Genomic DNA, 23727 nt, shown 5'->3' on the forward strand with positions numbered 1-23727 from the left:
GTCCGGTCGGACGCCTGCTGAACATTTCCGTAATTTGGAGTGTTTGTTTAAAGTGTTGTCTCAGGCAGGCCTACGTTGCAACATCGATAAATGTTCATTTTTCCTTACAGAGATGGAGTATCTGGGACATGTTATTAATGCTCAAGGCATTCATCCCCCCCAGTCACATTTAGCAGCTATTCGTGATTTGCCCGCCCCTCGCAATCTGCATGAATTGCAAGCAGTTCTTGGCAAATTGACATATTATATTAGGTTTATACCTAATGCATCACAGATTGCTGCACCGTTGCATCGTCTCCGCCGTAAGAATGTTCCGTTTGTGTGGTCAGCTGATTGCCAATCAGCCTTTCAGCAGCTTAAAGAGGCTTTATTGAATGATCGTTGTCTGGTCCATTACGACCCTAACAAGCCTCTGGTGTTAGCTTGTGATGCCTCTTCTTTCCGCCTCGATGCTGTGTTGTCTCACCGAGTCGGTAACACCGAACGTCCTATTGCGTTCGCATCTAAATTGCTACACAAAGCTCAGTGTAATTATAGCCAATTGGACAAGGAAGCGTTGGCTATTGTGTTCGGTGTCACAAAATTCCATCACTACCTCTATGGTAGACCATTCTATTTAGTAACAGATCACAAGCCCCTGACGTCACTGTTTCATCCGTCTAAACCAGTTCCTCAGCGGACAGCTCAGAGACTACAACGTTGGGCTCTTTTGTTATCACAATACCGGTATGAGATACTGTATCGCCCTACAGCTCAGCATGCAAACGCTGACGCGCTTTCTAGATTGCCGATTGCTGCGGATGATGTCTTCGATTCCTCTGACGACTCTTGCCATCAGATTGACGCCGATGAGCGTCAATCCCTCCGGGATTTTCCAATTGATTATCGTCAGGTGGCACGTGAGACAGCTACGGATCGTCATCTGAGTTTACTATTACGTTTTGTTCAACGTGGTTGGCCGTCCAAGGCAAAGGACATATCGGATCCTGTGGTTCGTCGCTATTATCCGCAACGTCATCTGTTGTCTGTTTCGCACGGAGTTTTGCTGTTACGCACCGAGAATGACCAGCTTCGTGTAGTGGTTCCCCAAGTGCTCCAATCCAAGGTCCTTGACTTGTTGCATCAAGGTCATTGGGGAGTGGTCCGCACCAAGCAGCTTGCCCGCCGTCATTGTACATGGATCGGCATTGATAAGCAGATTACGCAGTTGTCTACAGATTGTTCGACGTGTGCCGAACACCAAGCTGCTCCGCCTCAACGCTATTTTGAGTGGGCACGCCCTGTCGGTCCCTGGCAGCGAGTACATATTGATTTCGCTGGTCCATATTGGAATTCTCGTCGGCTCATCGTGATAGATGCATTTAGTAATTTTCCGTTTGTTGTGCCCATGTAGTCTACAACGTCTGCACAAACTATACAGGCGTTGACTTCGATTTTTTGTATTGAGGGTCTTCCAGAAGTTTTAGTGTCTGACAATGGTCCACAATTTACCTCTGCTGAATTTGAAAGTTTTTGTTCTGCCAATGGCATTCGCCATGTTCTTACTCCGCCGTTCCACCCGCAATCGAATGGTGCAGCGGAACGTTTTGTACGCACATTCAAGGATCATATGGACCGCCTTCGTGCTACGCACTCTCGTCAGCAGGCCCTCATCACGTTCCTGTCGTCGTACCGGACCACGCCATGCGACGGCCCTTCGCCTGCGGAGCTTCTCCACGGCCGTCGTCATCGCACCCTACTATGGTTGTTGCACCCCCCGGATCGACCCACCGCTTCTGAGCATCGCACGCGTTTTCAGCGCAACGACGCCGTTTTTTTTCAGAGTTTATCACGGTCGCCGTCGTTGGGAACGAGGCACCGTGATAAGTGTCCAGGGTCGCGGTTTTTATACTGTTCAAGGTGCTACTGGGGTGCACAGGAGGCATCAGAACCAGTTGCGCCATGCTGGCCGCCCGGATTCTGCCGCTCGTTCTTTGTCCACAGATTTGGTCCGCGGCGGGTTCCAGCCGCGCCTTCCGACTTTGCTGCCGCCTCCAGGGCAGCAGCAGCAGCCGTTGCCGCTACCACGCCGACAGCCCGTCCCGTTGATGCCTCCCGCGCAGCTTCATCCGGGAGCGCCCCAGGTGGTCGCTCCGGCGCCTGCGGTCCCTCTTCAGTCGCCACCGCCTTCGGAGCAGATGGACGTCGACCCCTCAGCCGGGCTGCCATCCCAAGCGGTGGCTGTGCAGCCTGTCCTGCAGCCGCTTTCCTTGGGCACCCCCAAGGAGTATGACACCGCAGCGCCTTGTCCGGCGCCCACTCAGCAGCCGTCGACGCAGTGTCAGGAGACGCTGCCTCTCTTCGTGGGTCCCGACGCCCCGTCGCGTCCAGTACCAGAAGCTGCGCCCGTGGTCACAGGCGTGCACCCTGACCTCGGTTTTCAGTCGGTGTTTCCCGAGGCCCTGCGCAGCCAATGCTGGGGTGCAGACCGGGGACTGCCACCGACAACAGTCTCCGCCCCGGTCTCTACTGCTACGCCTGCGGCCAGACCCTTCCCCCGCCGTCGACGCTCGCCACGTCATTATTCAACGACGGTGCGGCGATTTGGGGGGGGGGGGGGGGAGGAGTGTTATATCCTAGCCAGTAATGCCACCCGAGCCCGCTGCCAAAAGGTTGGCAGCATCAAAGTCCGGACGCCGTCCGCATAAGCAGCGCCAGCGAGACAGGAAATCGCCGCAAGTCTGCGCGCGCCACCGCTGGCTTCTGGCTTCTTAAGCGCTGGAGTCGCGAGTGCTAGGACAGTTCTGTATTCGCCGCTCAGTTGTATACTCGCCACCGAATTGTGTACTTGCTAGTCAGTTGTGTGTTCATCGCAGCAGAGTTGTTGTTTGTCGTCAGCCGACGCTGACCTAGCCGCTCCGACTCGAACTAGACAGATCTCTGTAGACACGGAGTTCACTACTGTGTTTCTGTATCTTAATAAAGATAAGTACCGACTTTTATTTAATCAGAGTGTTTGGGTTTTCATCTTTTTGTTCACTGTTCCAGCGGACCGGTCGGCCCGCTATTAAAAGTGTGGCGGTGACTTCGTAAGCCGTTTCTACAGCGAATTGTTTGTCGCTACGAACGCCGCTACAAAAAAATCTTAGCTTGAATGAACTCAGTTATTCACAGCAGCCACCACACCAAGTAGAGTTTGGCAGCGGCGAGAGAAATGGCATGCATTGCTCCAGCTTTTATGGGTTCATTGGTTCAGATTGCTGAGTAGACTGGTCTGGTGTCAAGAAACTAACCATATAATATTTGTAAACACTACTGGATGGCCAACATCATGCCATCGTCATTTTTTTTCTCCTACGAACATTTTTTCGTAATGCATAAATTGTGGGAAAATTATAAATATGTTGACACCAAATCAGGTGCAAATTAACATTGTTGACGTAGGAAATTTGATGGGAATGATTAAAAAAAAGTCATAAACGGTGGGAAAACATTAATTCTGTGAATGTAAAGGTGGAGTTATAGTGTGTGTGTGTGTGTGTGTGTGTGTGTGTGTGTGTGTGTGTGTGAATCTCATTTGTGCATGATGATATATCAATTCAAAACCTAGTCTAGAGGAAAGTTTTACTGTATTGAAAACACTCAGCGTCATCTCTTTTTCTACTAAATGACACGGGTTTAGCTGTCAATGAGAAAGTATGCTACAAAAATAATATTATGTCCATGAAAACTGAATGGGACTGGCAGCAAAAGTGAAGCAGAATAAACATTTCTGGCAGGGAGAATGCAGATAGATGACTTTATGCCACTTGTTAATGGGGGTGAATTTTCTGTACAAAGTAAGAAGGCTACTGACAGACAGCAGACACAATTTCCGCAAAATTAAGAGGTTTCATATAGAATGTACCATCTAATTGACAATCAAATAATGCACAGAGTGACAGTGAATACTGGAAGTCTGTGTGTTACATTACATGGAAAGTGGATTTTCCTTTGCTCACATTGGTAGCAGACCATGTGGTGTTTACCATGAAGGAAAGACAACAGACGTAAAACTAAAGAATCATAAGAAGTTTCTTCCCTACATGCTCCATTTCTAACATGTCTTCAACCCGACTCTAACTTCAGAGAATGGAGTTAGTGGGAAAGATGAACGCTAATGATACTTGACAGTAAATCAGCAGCTCTAGTGCTGGTAACAAACAAAGGAAATGCAATGGTTTCAAAAAAGTTTGAGTATGTTGTCAATTTAAGTATCTGCTTCAAAAATTCTTGCAATGAAAATGTGTAGTGTAGAAATGGTCCCGGCAAAGTTCTTTGCTGGCTTCCAAAGTACAAGAAAATAGTCAGATGATGACTTACTGAAAGTTGTGTAGCCTCCTCAGTCCTTAGCTTTTATGGATGAAAAGTTTATACGGGTCGTCAGTGCATCGTTCTAGGACAAAGTAAGACCAAAACATTGAATTTTTTAAAAAAATTGGTGATTCACCAAAATTATTGGATACGTTGAAAGCGAATATATTTGCCTCAGGAAACAGTCAAAATATGTGCAACGTCAAATACCTAAGAGTTACAAAAACAATCTCACTGGAATGTGAAGGTACAGGTCATTGCTCAATGTAGATCCATTGTTATATTGTAAAAAATATACTGCTGTATTTATTCAGTAGACTAGGGTATATTAGCATATTAAAGCATATTCTAAACACATTCTAGTTCAAAATTAGTAAAAACAAAGAGAAACTAACTTTACTTCTTAAAGACATGCAGACACTGTGATAAACAGCTTTCTTCTGGCAGATGCTGTCACTTAATAGGACATGCTGAAATGCAAACCAGTAATGCACAGAAAGAAGAATATATGCTACAATCAGGCACAATGAGTTCAGTTTATTCTGTTAAGATAGAAAAAGAAACAGATAAAAATTGGTTATAGCATATATTCTACACAAGAGCTGGGAGTAGATGACATTAGAAAATTTGCAGGAGTAACACAGATAAATATTGCTGGAGGAGGAGTTTAGAGAAGGTCTTTATCCAGTAAACAAACACACAGGCAGAGACAGAGAGAGAGGACATGGTTACATACCCACAATGCCGTCCCATGACCTCCATAATAAATGTGCGCTGATGTGAGAAAGCTGTTGAGACTATGGCATCAACAGCCTCAATAATTCGATGAAGGGCAGAATCCGTACCAATGGTCATGTCAGTACCACAGAAATCATTGTCTATGGAACCCACCAAACCAGCAATATGAAGATATGTGTACTTTTCTCTGCTTTCTTTTGTGATTTCGCCTAAAAAAAGCAAAACTTGTGAACCATAATCATTAAAAAAGTGTATCATGTAAAATTAATAGAATTTTCACCATGTATTGTTTATTAATAAGTTTACTAAAGGTCCTGTCAATTGGTAACTGTAATTTTTATGCTAGATTTAATTCTGTTGAGAATTAGAAACCCAACATGCAATCTTACATACTGGTATGCAATATTTATTACTCAACACTAAACATCTGGGTCTCAGACCTGCTTTAGGACAATGTTCCTACCTGCTGACACAAGAAAATGTTACAGCCTCTAAAAAAATACAATTTACTTTGACATCTGTTTCTTTAAAAATTTAAATATTATTTTGCTTCTGTTGGGAGTGATGTTGAGACAGAAAATGATTTCACCAAACAAGTAATTTTTCACTGAATTACATGCACAAAAGATACACTGTACACACACACACACACACACACACACACACACACACACACACACACACTACACAACAACCATAGAGTAGAAAGAATATATCCACATGCAATTATCTTAGGACTGTTTTGAAATGTGAATGTGTATCCTGAGACAACAAGTTTCATAATGCCAGCATATTAAACTTACTGTGCATAAATCACCATTCAGGAATAATCAATTTTTTTTAGTCTGCCATGTCTGAAATTTATGTATTATATTAAACCCACCTCCCATAAAAAAAACCTTCGATCATCAGCATTTCACCAAGTTTAACATTCTATTCATAACATCCACACCAAAACAAATTTATGTCATCCTTTCCAATTGCAATATAATTAATTAATCTTGGATACTGTATGTATTAACTCAGGTCCAACCAATGTTTATTTTGTCAACGTGCATTCACACATGCCATCTGTATTCTTCTCCCGGTTTCTCAGAATTCCGCAGGTGGAAACAAGCGCTACAGTACGTCCTTAATCTTGCCACCTACTTGAACTTAATTTATGTTAATTTCTTCAATCTCAGTATTTCTTCACAGTAACTACTCCTTTCTTCACTCCATTTTAGTTTTCTACACCTTTCATTTTCTGACCTGTCTATTTTTTGTTGTCCCCTCCTCCCATCTCTGTTACATACAATGTATTTAGCTTATCACTCTTATTAACTCACGCATAATGTCTTAGCAGTAATCTCTGTCTTGCATATTACCCCGTTTTCCACCTTGCTCTCAGGTTTTCAAATCTCGCCCAGGCAGTCCCCACCAATCAGTCTTTCCTTCTCATCCTGTACAGTAAGTCTCCCCTGACCTGGGGTCCTGGGTGACTTTTCCGAACTCTGCCCCGTTTCCTTCAACCCCCTCCCTTCCTCCTCAACGCTTCTCTGGGAAAAGGAGTCACTGGTTCTAAAAGTTTGCATAAGTAAAACCTATCTTTTATGTGTGTGATCTCCTGCCACCACTTGGTGAGTAAATTTTCTGTCTATCCGATTACATTACATTTTCGAGAAAGATGATTGCTACTCATCATATAGCGGGGAGATTTGAGTCACAGACAGGCACAACAAAAAGACTGCTAAACAAGTAACATTTCAGCCAAAAAGCCTTCTTCTGAAGTAGACAAAACACACAAACACAAATTCACACAAACACGGCTCACACACAACGACCACTGTCTCTGGCCGCCAAGGCCAGATTGCAAGCAACAGTGTCGCTCACAAACTGTTGCTTGTAGTCTGGCCTTGGCAGCCATTCATAAGATGGATTTTTGGCCCAAAGCTCACTTGCTTAGCAGTCTTTTTGTTGTAGCTCTGTGTGACTCACCACCTCCATTATATAGTGAGTTGCTACCTTTTCTTTTTCATAGTATTTTCTTTTGGACTAACAGTGTGATTAAAGTTCCAACAGTGGTATTCTAACACTGGTAGTACCCTCACCCCCACTCCAATACACGCCATTATTTGTTTCACATTAACATTTCTTATAAGAAGACCCATAAATCAAAATGAAAAAAATCAAAGGGGCTCAATTCACATGGACTCCTTTTAATGATATTAGTATAACTAACAACAATATTATGAAAAGAAAAGTTGCTACTCTCCACATAGCAGAGATGCTGAGTCGCAGATAGGCACAACAAAAAGACTGTCACAAATAAATAAAGCTTTCGGTCATTTAGGCCTTCGTCAACAATACTGCAGTCGTGCGTGTGAGTTGTATTTGCGTGCACTCACGTGTCTATTGTTGACAATGGCCTTAGGGCCGCAAGCTTTATTTATTTGTAACAGTTGTGCCTATCTGCGACACACCATCTCTGCTATATGGTGAGTAGCAACTTTACTTTTCACTGTATTGTTACATTCAATACTGGATTTTCCATTGTTTGATTAGAATAATTTATTTATGAGAGCAACTGCAGATTAACTGCAACCCATTTTACAGATGTAGGTAATGATTAGACAAATTGTTTACACTTCATCTTACCCTTTTGCAGTAGTTCATCAAGAAGAGAGGGCCATTCTTGTCGGAAGAGATTTGCCCCTGTGAGTGAACCATCTCCACCAATCACAACAAGATTTGTAATCCCTCTGGTCACAAGGTTTTTTGCAGCCTTTAAGCGGCCTTCACGTTCTCTAAAGTCCTTACACCTTGCGGAACCAATTACAGTTCCTCCCTAAACAAGAGAAAATTGATTTACATCAACACACTAACAAACACATGAAATAAGTTCATGCAGAAAACACTACACAACATACCTTATGAATGATAGAGGAAACACTAGACCATCCAGCCTCTTCTATGTGATCTCCACCATCAACCATTCCTTGGTAACCTTCCCTGATGAAGAATACTTTGCAACCCAAATATATACCAAATCTTACAACAGCACGAACAGCAGCATTCATTCCTGCAGAATTACAAACAGTTACAAAATAGCGAAAAACACGTTGTAGTGACAACTTAAAACAATATCAACAGGTCAGTGTGTGAGTTAATTGCTTCAAATTAAGCAATACTGTCATAATGGAACTACCGTTACCATCTCCATATCAACCTGGCAATGTTGCAGTTGCTGCAACTGATTATTCAAATAACCAATCATATTTGTGTACACATTTCCTATGCTGCAAGAACACACACCACTCCTATGTTTCCAGTATCCTGTAAATTCTACAAAAATATTAGCTTGTCAGTCACACAAACACAGGCTTGAAAAATGTCACTCAATTGTGTAAATGAAATGATCACATCCATCTACATCTGGGGAAGCTGTCAAGTTGCAAGTCTTTTAAACTGATCCCACACTAGATGACTTTTGTGTCCATGATGATGATGACAACATAACACCCAGTCCCCAGGTGGAGAAAATCCCTGTCCCAGCTGGGAATCGGACCCAGGACCTCTGAATGGCAGTCAGATGTGCTGACCACTCAGCTAATGAGGTGGACACTGAACTACATAAACATTGGTTATTACAGAACTTAATAAATGATTGGAAGCAGTATTTGGGGTTTTAAGAATACATAACTGCAACGCACACCAGTGATGAATGTGAATGGAGGAAAAAACAATACAATTACTATACAGAAGGGATATTTGCAATGTAAAGCTCCCTGTGGTCAATTTGCAAAGTGCTTCTGCATTTACAGAATTTCTCAAACAAGAATTAGCATAAAAGTCCACAGTGGCACTTCCAAATTACACATGAAAGCAGAAACTTATCTAACCTGAGAGATGGTACACAGCCTATTGAGTCCTGAGATATTAGAAATGGAGAATTAGCTCAACAGGAAAAGGATGGAGAAGGAAATCAACAAAATTTTGGAGGAACCATCCAAGCATTTGCTGAAAAATATTTCCAAAAACCATGAAAAACCCAAATATGGATGACCATATGAGAATCTGATACCCTCTATTACAGAATACAAGTTCAATACCTTAACGACTTAAACAACTCATCTCACTTGGTTTCCAATTTGATTTATTACTACTGGTTCCCAAAACACGTGACCATGAAAATTGGTGACAGTGGTTACAATAACTCCATCTGCACAGAATAAGATAGGAGCCAACTGCACATTTGAAACAGGAACTTTTCAGAGAGAGGATTTTTTGTTTTGTTTTTGCTTAAGATTCTGAAGTACTGACAATCGACTGATTATAAGTTTTAGCATTTAACAGTGCAGTAATTGGTGTTTTGCCCTAAACAGTCCATGAAAAATGTGATTACAGTAACTGAATTGCAATAATTCATAAAGGAACATTATAACTTCAGATATCCTCCCTGTACACACACACACACACACACACACACACATATATTTAGACTTTCTCTCAAAATCTTAAACACACACACACACACACACACACACAAACACACACACACACACACACACCTGTGCACCTACACTGGGACGACTGCACACACAATACTGCATTTGTAGTTCAGCAGTTGAACCGGGAAGGAGGTTATGTATGGCGGTTTGGATAGAGCGAGAGAGAAAGAGGACTGGCAGGGGCACAGGTTCAGCATTCAACTCAAGGATACTGGAGCCAGGGAAGCGTGACGAAGATGATGTGAAGGCATGGTTTGGTGAAGGTGACAGGGCAGAGAAAGGGAAAACTGTTGTGTCGAGGGTGTGGGGACACAGATTTATGCGAGATTGAGGCCAGGAGGATTATGGGAGCAAAGGATGTATTGCAAGGATAGCTCCCATCTGCATAACTCAATAAACATTAACTTGACTAAACACAATGTGCACATATTACATTTAAGTTATGCTTTCACCAGTCTTTTGAGTTCTGCTTTTGCACTTCACTAAATGGTAATTGGGACATAGCTTGTTGCATAGTTTACAGACACAGTCCTCTGTGGGGTCGTGATATGATTCCTTCCGGCATACCATTTGCACAGAAACTGTGGATTTTGATTGTTTTGGGGGAAGAGACCAAACAGCGAGGTCATCGGTCTCATCAGAGTAGGGAAGGACGGGGAAGGAAATCGGCCGTGCCCTTTCAAAGGAACCATCCCGGCATTTTCCTGGAGTGATTGAGGGAAATCACGGAAAACCCAAATCAGGATGGCCGGACACGGGATTGAATCATCGTCCTCTCGAATGTGAGTCCAGTGTGCTAACCACTGCGCCACCTCGCTCGGTCAGAAACTGTGGACAGCAAAACACATGTATGGGTGATGGAGTTGGAAGTTCAGTCCTTTACTGGTACCTAAATTCATCGCTTCTGTTCCCACGATTTCTTTCAGTACATCCTGGGCTTTGTTCTGTCTGTTCTCAATGACAGTTTTCTATGTTTGTGCCTATGGAAGACAGTGTTGTCTAATTTCTTCTACAAAGAAAGCTTTCTGCACTACTGTAAGTGTAGCTATTTCTGATGAATTTTGAGACTGACAGAGCTCTTTTTAGGAACCCAGCTTAAACATTCTCTAGTTTCTTTAGGTTTTTCACCATAAGATAGGTTCATCTTAGTTGACTTCTGTATGTGGCAGCTGGCATAACCTTGAGCTCGAACAGAGTTATTGCAATTGAGAGAGTGTAACATTTTGTAGCTTAAGGATGTCTTAAATGGCTTTTCTTGTGGCTGTTGCTCACTCCCAGAGAGAGAGAGAGAGAGAGAGAGAGAGAGAGAGAGAGAGAGGTTCCAGTTGTTTGTTACTCCCAAGTATTTAAAGCTTCTGACGTTGATTCACCACATGTGAGATGTTTGCTCTTTGATATTCTTCCTCCTCTTCTAAATTTTATTGCTTTCATCTTTGAGTTGTTATTTCCAAGTTTTCTAGTGCCCAATTTCTGATGGTCCCCATGGCTGCTTGTAGCTCTTCTAGGCTCCTGGAGAGAATGACCATTTGATCAGCAGGCATAAGCAGTTTTACATTTCTTGTGCTTACAGTCTGCCCAGTGTCCACTGACATTACACTACAGATTACCACATGTATCAGACAACCTTGTAGGACCCTTCTTGTTTGGACGTTGTTTTTCAACACTGATATGCCATCATATATTGCTACATGGTTTGCACCTAGAATCAAATTGCTTGCTTCTAGTTTGTTGCTTGATTTACCTAGTCTTTTCTCTAGCTACTGGAGGAGTTTCTCCCTGCTGATACTGTCAAATGCTTTAGTGTAGTCTATAAAGACTGCATACAGTTGACTGGTGGGTTGTTATTTCTTGAGTGACTTTTTGCAATGAATGCAGTGTTGATCTGCCTGGAGTGAAACTGTATTGATTCGTTGAGATAATAGCATGTCGTCTTTATTCAATGTGCCCTAGTAGTAGTTTAAAGAAGAGTTTAAACATGAAATTCTTTTAAGCAACTTTCTCTATGGGAATTTGGGACATATTTTCAGCACTTTCCTCTGTAGAGCATAGTTCTTCAGCATACTCTATTACTGTGTCATTTCTGCGTTACCTGTCAGCATAGGCGAGTTGTTGTGTCCACTGTATAATGAGGTAACATTCTTCATTGAACCATGGCTTCATGGTGCATCTGAAACTGGTTACTTCAGCAGCAGCCTGTGAGAGTATATTATTCAGAGCTGCTGCTGTCTCACCTACCTCATCATGTGGATTATTGTTGGTAGCTCTGCTTTGCGCACTAGCCATTTTTCTTCATCTATGTGCCTTGAAACTTGTGGTTTAAGGTTTTTTTATGTGTGCTTCTGAGCTCAACTGAACTTTAGTTACTATTGAAAGGTGTTTCTTAATTGTGACTTTTCTACTTCCACCTGGGTGTAACACTGGTCAACTGTGCACCTCGCGTTTGGTACTACATAGATGTATCCCTTTTCCTGATTTAGCAGTCTCAGTAGGTATTTCATCAGAAAATCTGCGACCATAAGGGTTTTTGAGTTCCATTTGTCTATGCAGAAATTTAGATATCCTACCAGAATGGTCAGCTTACCACCTTCTATATCTTCCAGTGCCTTTCAAAGCTTGTTGGTAATGCTCTCAGGTTCACTACTGGCCATGTAGTACACACTTATTATTTTCATTTCACTGGTGACTACAGCTAAGGTATTATTTGTATGATTATGTGTGTGTGTGTGTGTGTGTGTGTGTGTGGGGGGGGGGGGGGGGGGGGGGGTTGAAGGTGTGGTTTATGAAACAGCTTAGTGACCCGAGAGGGCACCCTCTATCTCCTTTCTTGGCTAGGGAGTGAATTCTGTAGAAATTCCTCATGCTTGTGCCTTCTGAGCTGAATGTTTCTGTGAAGAATTATGTCATTCCCTTGAAGGTGTGTGTGTGTGGGAGGGGGGGGGGGGGGGGGTTGTTCAACAGTGAGGTTATCAGCACCCTTACACACATTAAAAGAAACAAATGTGGATAAAATTACTAAATTGTGATCATACACGCTAAGACAATGGGAAAGAAAAAAGATGCTATACATGAGACTAAACCACAAGTAAAACAGCAAAGGAGTTAAAAGGAAGGCACAGGTAAATGTCACAGGCTGACCATTTATGTAAGTGTATGTTGAGCCAGTCAGTCTGTAAACACATTAAAACCATTTCCCTAAAATCTTGGAAAAAAACATTGGACAATTCACAAAACTTTAAAACTAACCACATTTGTTTAAACGTTATCTAAAACAGATTGCAGATCTGTCAGCAAATCAACATGTGGTCGAAAAATAAAACACAGTCCAATAAAACATTATGCACAGTGATCTGTATGCCACAAGTGCCACACATCGGAAGATCCTCTTGTCAGAGCAAGAAGCCTTGCATCATGGGGCATGGTTTGTGTGAAGACTAGAGAGGAGAACCTTGTCCCATCTACATGGCTCAAAGGAAATACGCCATGGCTGCATTGTGGGCTTTACTAGATGGAGCTTATTTCTGTCACTTCCAGCCACTCATCCTCCCATTGACCCAAGACTCTGGAGCTCAAAAGCGAGGTTATGGCATGCAAGGAGATGGCACACTGAAATACCTAAGGATCATGATACACCTCTTTGGCTGTTAGATCTGCCCTTCGTTCCCCACAATTTCCATGTGCCCTGGTACCCAGCAAAAATATCCCTCCTTCCCCACTCGTAGTAGTTGGAGGAGGGCATCCTGGGTAGTGTGGACTACTTTGCTGGACACAAACATTTCAGAGAGTGAAGGGCACTTAGAGAATCAGAACAGACAAGACATTTAGCACTGGAATAATGTCTCATCTGCTCAAGTGCCCGGAAGATTGCATATACTTCTGCATCAAGACAGTGAAGCTTTGAGGCAGTTGGACTTTGAGGACACGATCTGGGAGTGGCTCGTGGACAATTGGAGAAAATGCATTCCAGAGGCAGACATCCAATAGTATGGTGTGCTGGTGAAATTAGAGCAGTGAGGAACTTACATGCCTCACGCACCGTGAGGAGCTGCTGCCGGATGATAAGTGAGCACAGAGACTGGATACGGCACTGGTCCTTTAAGCACCCATGACCAGCAAATCCCCTCACGGTGGAACATCAATGATCTTCAAATAAGAAGGCCTCGCTGATCCATATACTGTGCACCCATAGTCCAGCTGCAAACACATGAAAGCCCTATAAAACTGGAGGAGATACGCTCTGTCTGCTCCCCAAGACCTGTGACTAAGGCATTTTATGTTGTTTAGTGTCTTTAGAGATATACCGGGTGATCAAAAAGTCAGTACACATTTGAAAACTTAATAAACCACGGAATAATGCAGATAGAGAGGTAAAAATTGACACACATGCTTGGAATGACACGGAGTTTTATTAGGGGGGGGGGGGGGGGGGGGGGGGGAAGGTCACAAAATGTCTGACAGATGGCGCTGGTCAGCAAAACTGCTACCGTGACAGGTGAGAGGTACCCCGATATGTTACAGAATCTCATCATCCCTTGCCTGGCCGATGAACAACTGCTGCAACGTACGATGTTTATGCAAGATGGCACTCCACCCCATATTGCTAGATGCGTGAAACATCTCTTGCACGTGTCGTTTGGTGATGATCAAGTGCTCAGCCACCACTTTCGTCATGCTTGGCCTCCCAGGTCCCCAGACCTCAGACCGTGCGATTATTGGCTTTGCGGTTACCTGAAGTCACAAGTGTATCGTGATCGGCCGACATCTCTAGCGATGCTGAAAGACAACATCCGACGCCAATGCCTCACCATAACTCCGGACATGCTTTACAGTGCTATTCACAACATTATTCCTCGACTACAGCTATTGTTGAGGTATGATGGTGGACATATTGAGCATTTCCTGGAAAGAACATCATCTTTGCTTTGTCTTACTTTGTTATGCTAGTTATTGCTAATCTGATCAGATGAAGCACCATCTGTCGGACATTTTTTTGAACTTTTGTATTTTTTGGTTCATTCCAAGAAGGTGTGTCAATTTGTACCTCTTTATCTACATTATTCCATGATTTATTCAGTTTTCAAATTTATACTGACTTTTTGATCACCCGGTAGCTTTCAGGTCTCTTAGATGTGGCAACCATGACAATTTGGAGTAAAAAAATGAGGCCAAGGAACCTCACTGACTCTCTAAAATGTAGGATTGTGACCCTCATATGCAAATCAAGTAAACTAAAAACATGATGAGAATGATTAAAATGTCATATTTTGCTTTGCATCAGCTGCAATTTTTGCAAAATGATCAAACAGAGTCTGAGCGATGTCTCTGGGCACTGTTTGGAGACACCTCTGTTTCAGCACTGCTGCTAACGGTAAACGACTGTGTTTACCAGAAGTCCTAGGTATGGCTTCCCATATTTTTGTAGAACAAGCAGAATGGTTGATAAGAGTTCAGGAATGCTTGCCATGATCTTTTCTTGCTCTCCTTAATGATGCAGCGAGCCTGGGCTCTCGCAACTCGAAATGCTGTGAGGTTGTCTGCTGTTGGGTGGCATTTAAACAGTCTATCCCAGGTTGCTGAGCAGCATTCATCTGTCCACCAAGGTACACATCACCGTCTAAGATGGCCTGTGGCATGGATAAGTCAGCAGTGTGATAGATCACATGCATAATCCGGTCCACCCATTTCTGGACACTGTGACAGTGTTCAAACATAGCCAACTGCCTGAACAGTGCCCAGTTAGCTCTGCTGATCATTCATTTTGGTGGCTTCTGTTCCGGCAATCCTCCATCTAGTAGGTGTATCACAGTGAAAAGTGGTCATTGGAATGAAGGTCATCAGTTGCTTCCCACTGTGCTGAGTGTGCAAGTGTTGGAGAGCAGAAAGATAGGTTAAAGACTAAGGATTACCTAGTAGCAGCTAGAAATTTGTGGAACTGCCCTTCTTGAGGATGTACAGCTTCTGAGAAGCCACGAGGTTTCCAAAACACAACCCTGGGACAAGTATAGTTTGAGCCCCATGATACATTACAAGCACTGAAATCACCCAGTACAAAAAACGTGCAGAGGATTTGCTCAATAAGGGCTGCGAGAGCGTCGGAGTCTATTGCATCCTGCAGAGGTAAGTACAGGGAGCAGATAATGATGCCTAACTAGCACAAACTGCAATGGATACTGCTTGTAGATCAGCAACTAAGAGGAGAGCAGAGCAATTGCATGTGTTATTGACAAACACAGCAACACCTAACTTGACTCATTCCCCAGTCAGGTCATCGTTATACAGGAGGGCATATCCCCATTGCACAGGGGCATCAGTAGCTTTGAAATGTGTCTTCTGTAAACACAAGCACAAGGGTTGTGCCTGTGCCACGAGTTTCAATTCCTCCACATGAGTCATGAACTATAGCATGGGAGCCATGCTGTCATGTGGGCTGCACTCTCTCCCTGTCTTTCCACCCAGATGGAAAGCCCACAGCAGTTGGAGTTTCAGCCTTCAGACAAGATGGTTGCCCCGAGCAGATTTAGCAGTCCATTGGCACTGAAGCAGAAGCAGCAGAGCCATCAAGTCAAATGACATCGACATGGTCTGATGATCTACAACCTTTTTCACCTGTCATGCAACCTTCCTATTTGCTTTCTTGGCCTGGAAGGCTTTGCAGGAACTACTACAGTAGTGATTGAGGCAGTGCTCGAGTTTTTACAAGTCTCTGCTTTGGAGGCATCATGAGCTCCACAACGGTGGTAATTGTGACTTTCTCTGAAGTTTTCTTAGGGGCTATGGACTCTGAAACAATTGCATCTTGACAAGTACACTGACAAACACAGTTACTAGTGTTGACACTAGCAACTTCCATTTGTGTGGAAGTGCTGGCCACTGAAATAGGCTGTTTAGGGGCAGAAACAAAAGATGTAGTGAACGTTGGAGGCTGCATGGCTTTATAGATCTTCTTGGCCTTCCATATGGGATGTTTTTCAATGTCTTAATGTCCTGTATCTTCCGTTCTTCAAAGAAGACACTGCAATCCCTACTCCAGACTGGGTGGTGCCCAGAGCAATTTTCACACTTTGGAAGGAAGGAACAGCCAACGCCATTGCGGCCTTGTCAAATTTGCCACAAGTGGCTTCACTCTTACATCCTAAGCTGGTGTACCTAAAGACTGACATCTAACACAGCACATTGGGTTAGGGATGTTTGGCCATATGCATAGATGAAGAAACCCTGCCTTGATACACTCTGGAAGTTTCATGCTATTGAAGGTTAGGAAGAAGGAGTCAGATTTTACCACATCCCAATCAACCCTTTTCAGCATATTCTGCATATCAAAAATGCCTTCTTGAGCCCACTCATCTTTCAATTCCTGCTTTGGAACGCCTACCAGATCTCTACATGATAAAAGTTTGTTGCTTATTGGGAACTAGCATTTTCAACAAACAGTGTGCCGCTACACATTTGCTTGACCAATTTCAGTGTATCTGTGATGCTCTTCAAACCTTTATGAATATAAAAAGGTGAAACTTTCTCAAAACTGCCCTCTTTCCATTTCACAACTAAAAACACATTCTGAATGGCACCATGCCACCCGTTACTATTCATGGGCAAATTCTGTATAACCCCTGAGTCTGGAGGAATGGCTACAAGAGCCCTCTTATTTGACTGGGTGTTAGTACCTATCTGCAGCTTATCCTTTCTGCTGGGAGGAGGAGGAGAAGGAGAAATCTTCAAGCGTCCCATTTCGATCCCACATGCAGCTAGGGAAATAAGGTTCCACTCAGACAGCCCCTTATGCCTGAATAAGCATTATACAACTGATGTGCAGCAGGGTCTCCAGAGGTTGCCTGCTAATGACAGTTCCACTTCAACAGCCCTGCATCTCATCAGCATGCTGCACATGTTGAGATTGTACCATTCTCGTGATCTAGGCAGTCAAGCCAAGATGCCATTACCTGAGACACACAATGTTCTACTGTTGTGCTATACAGTGGTCACTAAAGCATTCCCAGAGCTTACAGTGACAGGAGACTGGCGGCACTTACCAGACCCCAGCTCAGGAACCCTGGGATCCTCAAGCCCATAGTCAGCAAAAGCATGCTGAGCCCCTGAGGGCTTGGAAGCTGAGCAGGGGGATCACACTGATTATGGATTTTAGCCCTTCTACGTTCCATGCCATTATTCTGATGTAGTGTTTGTTATTGCTGTTGCTGTGGGAGTTACACTCTTGTTGGCAAAAAAAAAAAAAATACCTCCAGACTATTAACCCCTTGAGTTAGAAGTCAGGGGTAGTTATCTGTTCTTTGTGTAGGATGGATAACACTACTCTGAATGCTCTGTCTGTGCCATTAGTTTGCAGATGGTTGCATCCAATTTCCCCTGAGATTCCATTTTCCTTGAGAGTACTCATTAAATTTTCCTGCCTCATATTTGGGTGAAGTTTAACCATATAGGGCTACATTTAGTGTTCATCCCAACTAACTTTCTTCCCTTTGTCTCCTGCTCTGTGTTTGTTGGTCCTTTTGCTATTTACACGTGGTATGGGAGCATGTTGAGGACAGTTGATTCCAACTGTTGCTCTTCATGCTATGATTTGTTTTCTTCTTCTCCTCCCTCATTTCCTGGCTTCTACCAGATTTAGCTTTTCCCATTCAGTGATTTTCTTCAGCAGTTTATGCTCACTTTGCTTTTGGCTGGATTCTCTGCTTACAGTGTTCAATTTGCTTTTTATTTCTTCCTTTATTATGTTTATGATATTCTTTGAGAGCTCTCCTACCATAGTTTGTAAACATAAGTTGGTTCTTTCTGGAATTTTATCTTCAATTTCTTTTGTTAACAGCACATTGTGGTTTCTATTGGTCACCATCACCAGACTTGTTTTCAAGTGAGTTTTCTTGCCCATCTGGCCCCAGTATACCAGCAAAATGCTGATACAGTTGTACGGTTTCCCACATTTTGCCTACAGATGGCATTGGCAGAGTTTCATTTGTTAGATCAGTCCAACTGGCTCTTGGTGCACGAATGTAATTTCTATGCAGTTCCAGTCCTGCACATGCCACTTGGGGGTAGTTGCTGCTTGCAGTTCATGTTTCACCAACAGATGAGGCCATTTGTCCTGCTTGGTGGCTGCTCTCTTCCTTATGTGTTATGTTCATTTGGCATTCCCTACACTTATTCTGTGATACCTCATATCCTTAGTATTGTCATTTAGCATATTTCCACTGATGTAAAACAGATTCTAACTAGACTCACTGCTTTACATATGTCATCCTTCGTGTCTCATTTCAAATAGCCATTCACTTCCGTGATTTTTGTTAAAGATTTAAGAGCACTCTCAAGCTGCTGTCCTACCTCAACAGCCATCTTGCTTTAAGTTCAATAAAGCTGAGCTGGAGGGAAGGATCCTGACAGCATGGGCTGTGAAGCAGCCACTGAATGAAATCAAGTTGTGCAGCAGGCTGAAGAACTTTGTTCTTGGCCACAGTTTTGTGGTGGTCAATCATTCTGGTGGACAGCTGGTTGGTCGTCACACCCTTATAAAATGCTGTCCAGCAATTGCAAATCTTAAAACTGTTAACACAGTCAGCATCTTAAATTGTAATGTTAAACTACGTAGATGGATAAAGATGATAATAGAAAACGTGGCTGACTGGTCAGTTACTAAATAAATGGACAACCAGCCAAAGTATGATCACACTAAAACCTCCTACCTATTACAATAGGTTAGAAATAATGGACAGAGCACTTGGTAAACCACAGGCTTTCTACTTGTCATGGTACACATTCAGTCGACACACACACACACACACACACACACACACACACACACACACACACACACACACACGCAGAACTCTACTATAAAACTCTCTAGAAGCACAAGCACTGTATTTCACTTTGAATGTCGAAGTGGGCAACAACAGTGCAAGGTCACTGACTTCTACAGCTACAGCTTCTTGTCATTCTACTCCATCCACTCTCCCTAGCATTAATGCACAGTCCTGTGGTTCAACATCAAGGCACTAACATATAAGGTTGATGCATGTTGTCCCACCATTTTTTACTGGCCAGTTTCTTTAGTGACCTCATTTATGTAATTCCTTTCTATCTAGCCTACCAACTGGAGAATTAGTTCGTACTGCCTAGGCGAATGGGTGTCTGTTGCAAGGGCTCATGTGAGAATCCAAAAGCGAAAATACTAGCAAAGTGACAGCCAAAAGTGTGCTTTCAGTGCTCATAGATTTTATGTTCTGTGCCACTGTTTCTAATGGTTCGCATGAAACATAATGGAAAACGAACACAATGGACTGTGAGTCGGATTTTGGATGGCAATCACACTGCTTGTACATAATTTTGTGTGCTTTGTAAACTAAATTAGTCACAGGAGCATAAGCTATGGTATTAGGTCCCAACTTAACCACCACCACCACGGAAATCATAACATACTTGTAAGAATCAGCCAAAGATATGAGACAGTCTAGATTAAAAGACTGAGTGATTCTCAATGTCTACTGTATACTATCACCCAATTAGCTGAAACTAATGATGACAAAGTGATAACAGCAGCACCCAACACAAGGGCCGTGGACACTGTAAGTGAACTTTAGCCAAGATCCCTGCAAATAAACTGAGTGAATAATGATAGCACTTTATACCTAAATATCATGATTTTCTCACAATACTATATTCCTACGATACTGCCATAAGTGAGCCTAAGTGGACACAGAACAGTAGTAATTCTAGGACAATTTTACATGGATAATGTACATGGTGAAAAGACTTGCAAAAGTAATGTGGGGGTGAATAATTAAAACAATTTATGTTTTAATGATAATGATATGTATTCCAGAAAGTATCTTTCACTGCAACCTGATGAATCTGTAGCAAAAGTAACAGTAGTTCTAGTTCCGTAACACAGTACAACATAAACTTCTGCTACCATAACCATGAGACAGAGTGGTAACAGGTTAACATGCCTCACTGCTGAGAGTGCAAATGCAGTATAACAATAGCAGCAAAGGAACCCAAGGACTGACACAGTACTGACTGCCTACTTCAGCTGGCACCACTGTGAAAACTCAAGTGGATGATGAGTGGCAATTCTGTGAAAACTGAATTAGGTGATGGGTGACACAATTCTGTCACCATGTGACAGGAAGGAATCTTTATGTTGGCACTAAAGCAATTTAAAGAAAAATCAGTTCTTCTGACAATTTATAGAATATTTGGAATTTAGCATCAGTAAAAAGGCAGCCTCACTATGAAACAGTGTGAACAAACTACCGATTGCAGCAACCCCCCTCCCCTCTCACCCAGGTGGTTTTTGAACTTACCAGACCTGTGACATAACAGTTGCAGCATCCATCCTATTCACAGATGAGGACACCTTTATGCAGAGTGGTATCTTCAACTTTCATAACAGTCATCTGTGGGATAGTATGCAAAATCCCCATGGTATGGTGACAGCAAATCATCAGTATCGGTGCAGCTGGAATGTGTGAGCCAAGATAATTGGCAACTGTATTTTGGGACCAGTTTTCCTTCCATGTCGGTTAACACATTGGAACTACCAGCATTACTTGCGGGTGACTTTGCCTACCAGCTGGAAGAAGTGCCATTGATGATCCAAAGGGTTACATGTCTTCTACATGATGGTGCTCCAGCCCATTTTGCCGTTAACGTCCAGGCACCTGTCAATTGTGTCTTCCCTGGTCGACGGATTGGACGAGGGATCCAATGGCATGGCCTGGTCACTGACTGGATCTCAACCTATGCAATTTCTGGCTATGGGAGCCATCTCAAAAGTCTCGTGTATGCAGAGCCTTTCCAGATGTGGAAACACTGGAGCAGCATATTCATGCTGCCTTTGGCACTACCAGCTGACTACCAGGAAGCCAAGTGCACAAGAACAGGTCTGCACATTGAACATTAAACATGTACTGCAAACAACTACACTGAAGCAGCAAAATAGACAGTGTTAGCGGTGTAAGTGTAGATATTGTGAAGATTGGTACCTTAATATGTACCCCCTTCAGAGTGATAGTTATTTTTTCTCTGTCTAACAGTCTCCCCGGCAAACATGTCATATAATTTACTGGCTGACATTTTCTGAGTGGTTGTTACTGTACTGTGAAATGGATTACACCTGTTAGCATAGACTATTGTTTTTGCATCCACCCAGGGGGAAAATAAATATTAATGGTCTGTTCTTGCCACATGTACTTGGAGTTAATAACCAACCTAAAACATACTACTCTAGACAGCTATAATTGTCATTCTTAATATGAAATAAATACTGATGCAATGTTGTTCAGTACACTGTCCTCAGCCACCAATAAAAGGATCTGTACTTATAACCCTAATACTCTGTATATCTTTATTGCCCAAAAAGTTGTTACCAAAGGAGATGAATGATTAGAGCTGCAAGTGATATTTGAGATTGCTTTGCTTTAGTGACAAGGAAAATAGTGAGAACACAGATAATTTGAATGATATGTTTTCAGACCTAAGGGATAAAGGCAAATAAACAGTTAAGAGATATCAGCAGGATAAACAGAGTGCCTAGTTCCAAAAGCCCCCCCCCCCCCCCCCTGCATAATTACAAACAAGAAGTATTCAATAACTGATAATTTGTATTTTACTTACCCTGAGAGTCTCCTCCACTGGTAAGAACTGCAATGCCTTTGCCTTTGTGTGAACCTCTCTCTATGAAACGTCTTTGACTCGTATCTGGATCTTGATCTGCCATGTTTGAAACTGAAACCAAGATAAACACAAAATCCTTTGTATTACTATAACAACAGTTGTACATGTTCGAAAACATAATTTACACATTGTTCTCCATCTATTGGCACAGAAAGATGATACCAGATTGCTATCCACCCAAATGGTTGCAAGAAACCGAAATGTTCTTAGTCAATCATATACTTATTTTTTCTGTTAGTAATACACTTAAAGTCCTTCTTCAGCAAAACAAAAAAGAATAGTTTGTGAACAGCTTTATGGCACAAGCAACTATCCAATTTATCAGTGTGTACTTCATGTGATGTTGAGACACTGTGGTGGCAACTCCATCGTGTAACAGGTCTTCGTACATTAAAGTGGTTTGTTGTTGGACAAAATACAGCTGAAATATATTACTGAATAGATCAATGTTTCCTATGTTTCTGCAAAGGCGACAACTTTCAGTACTTGGGAAACATAACAAGACACTGAAAAGAAACGTAAAATGATATCGACAGGAAGAAAATACTTTTTTCTTACAAAAAATTTTGGGTGATGAGTTGATTTAAAGGGAATTTGTAAGCTGTCATCCTATTCTTTCGTTATTCCGAAGGCATATTTCGCCCATTTACCTCCTACTGGACAAAAAATAAATAAATAAAAACTATAAAATTTAATGTGTGTGTATGTAGCTTCATTATGTCACTGGCTTGGGAAGTAAAAAACACCGAATTACATTTATTTACTAGGAGAAAGTACAGACTATATTTCTCCGCAACATAGCAGATATTACACTGACTTAAGAGATAAATGAAAAAAATATCAATTTCTTGTGGAGTGTTCACGTTTAACCATTCAATATTTACCTTAATTTGTTGACACTACACAACAGACGACTTCCAAACCCCGCCAAGGTCACCTTCACTTACCCCCGCGACATCCAACGACCACACATATTCAACGGCACCGCGGAAGAAGTGTTGCGACATAGTCGATTCACTTCTTGCGTGTACAAATAAGCAAATCAGAAACAGAAAACAATAATCAAAAATAAAGCAAAAAGAATTTCATTATTATCAGATAAACAGTTTTGCAAGAGAATAGTCTTCATGAAACCTGAAACTGAAACGTCCAATGTAGCATTTACACAACTCTAGGGCACATATAAATCATAACAGACCTTAAAATAGTGCTAAAATAAAATTCTGTATAAATACTCATTCGACATGTTTAGTACGTGTGGCATCAACTTTTCTACTGAATTGGAAATATTTACCCATGCCTCGTCTTAGAACTTGTTAATGTTGGAACTCATTACACTAAGGTGACAAAAGTCATGGAACAGCGATGTACGCATGTACTGATGAGTCGCAATGCCACTTAGCAAGAGCTGACGGTAGGCTTCAAGTGTGGCACAGACACCACGAACCTATGGATCCTGGTTCTCAACAAGGCACTTTCC

At 42.4% G+C, this 23727-nt stretch overlaps 1 protein-coding gene across 3 annotated transcripts in view; it reads right to left on the bottom strand.

The window, feature by feature from the left end:
* Positions 1–23245, bottom strand: part of LOC124783531 (ATP-dependent 6-phosphofructokinase) — an 80317-nt gene extending 57072 nt beyond the window's left edge. For all 3 annotated transcript variants that reach the window (XM_047254031.1, XM_047254030.1, XM_047254029.1), the window contains exons 1-5: positions 23132–23245; positions 22188–22298; positions 7980–8131; positions 7708–7897; positions 5069–5279 (exon numbers count right to left, since the gene is read on the bottom strand). In XM_047254031.1, the coding sequence (XP_047109987.1) occupies positions 5069–5279; positions 7708–7897; positions 7980–8131; positions 22188–22290 (656 nt within the window). In that variant the 5' untranslated portion in view covers positions 22291–22298; positions 23132–23245. The remainder of the gene's footprint in view (positions 1–5068; positions 5280–7707; positions 7898–7979; positions 8132–22187; positions 22299–23131) is intronic.
* Between the last annotated feature and the right edge of the window lie 482 nt (positions 23246–23727).

This window comes from Schistocerca piceifrons, chromosome 1 (genome assembly GCF_021461385.2).
Source record: "Schistocerca piceifrons isolate TAMUIC-IGC-003096 chromosome 1, iqSchPice1.1, whole genome shotgun sequence".
NCBI lineage: Eukaryota > Metazoa > Arthropoda > Insecta > Orthoptera > Acrididae > Schistocerca > Schistocerca piceifrons.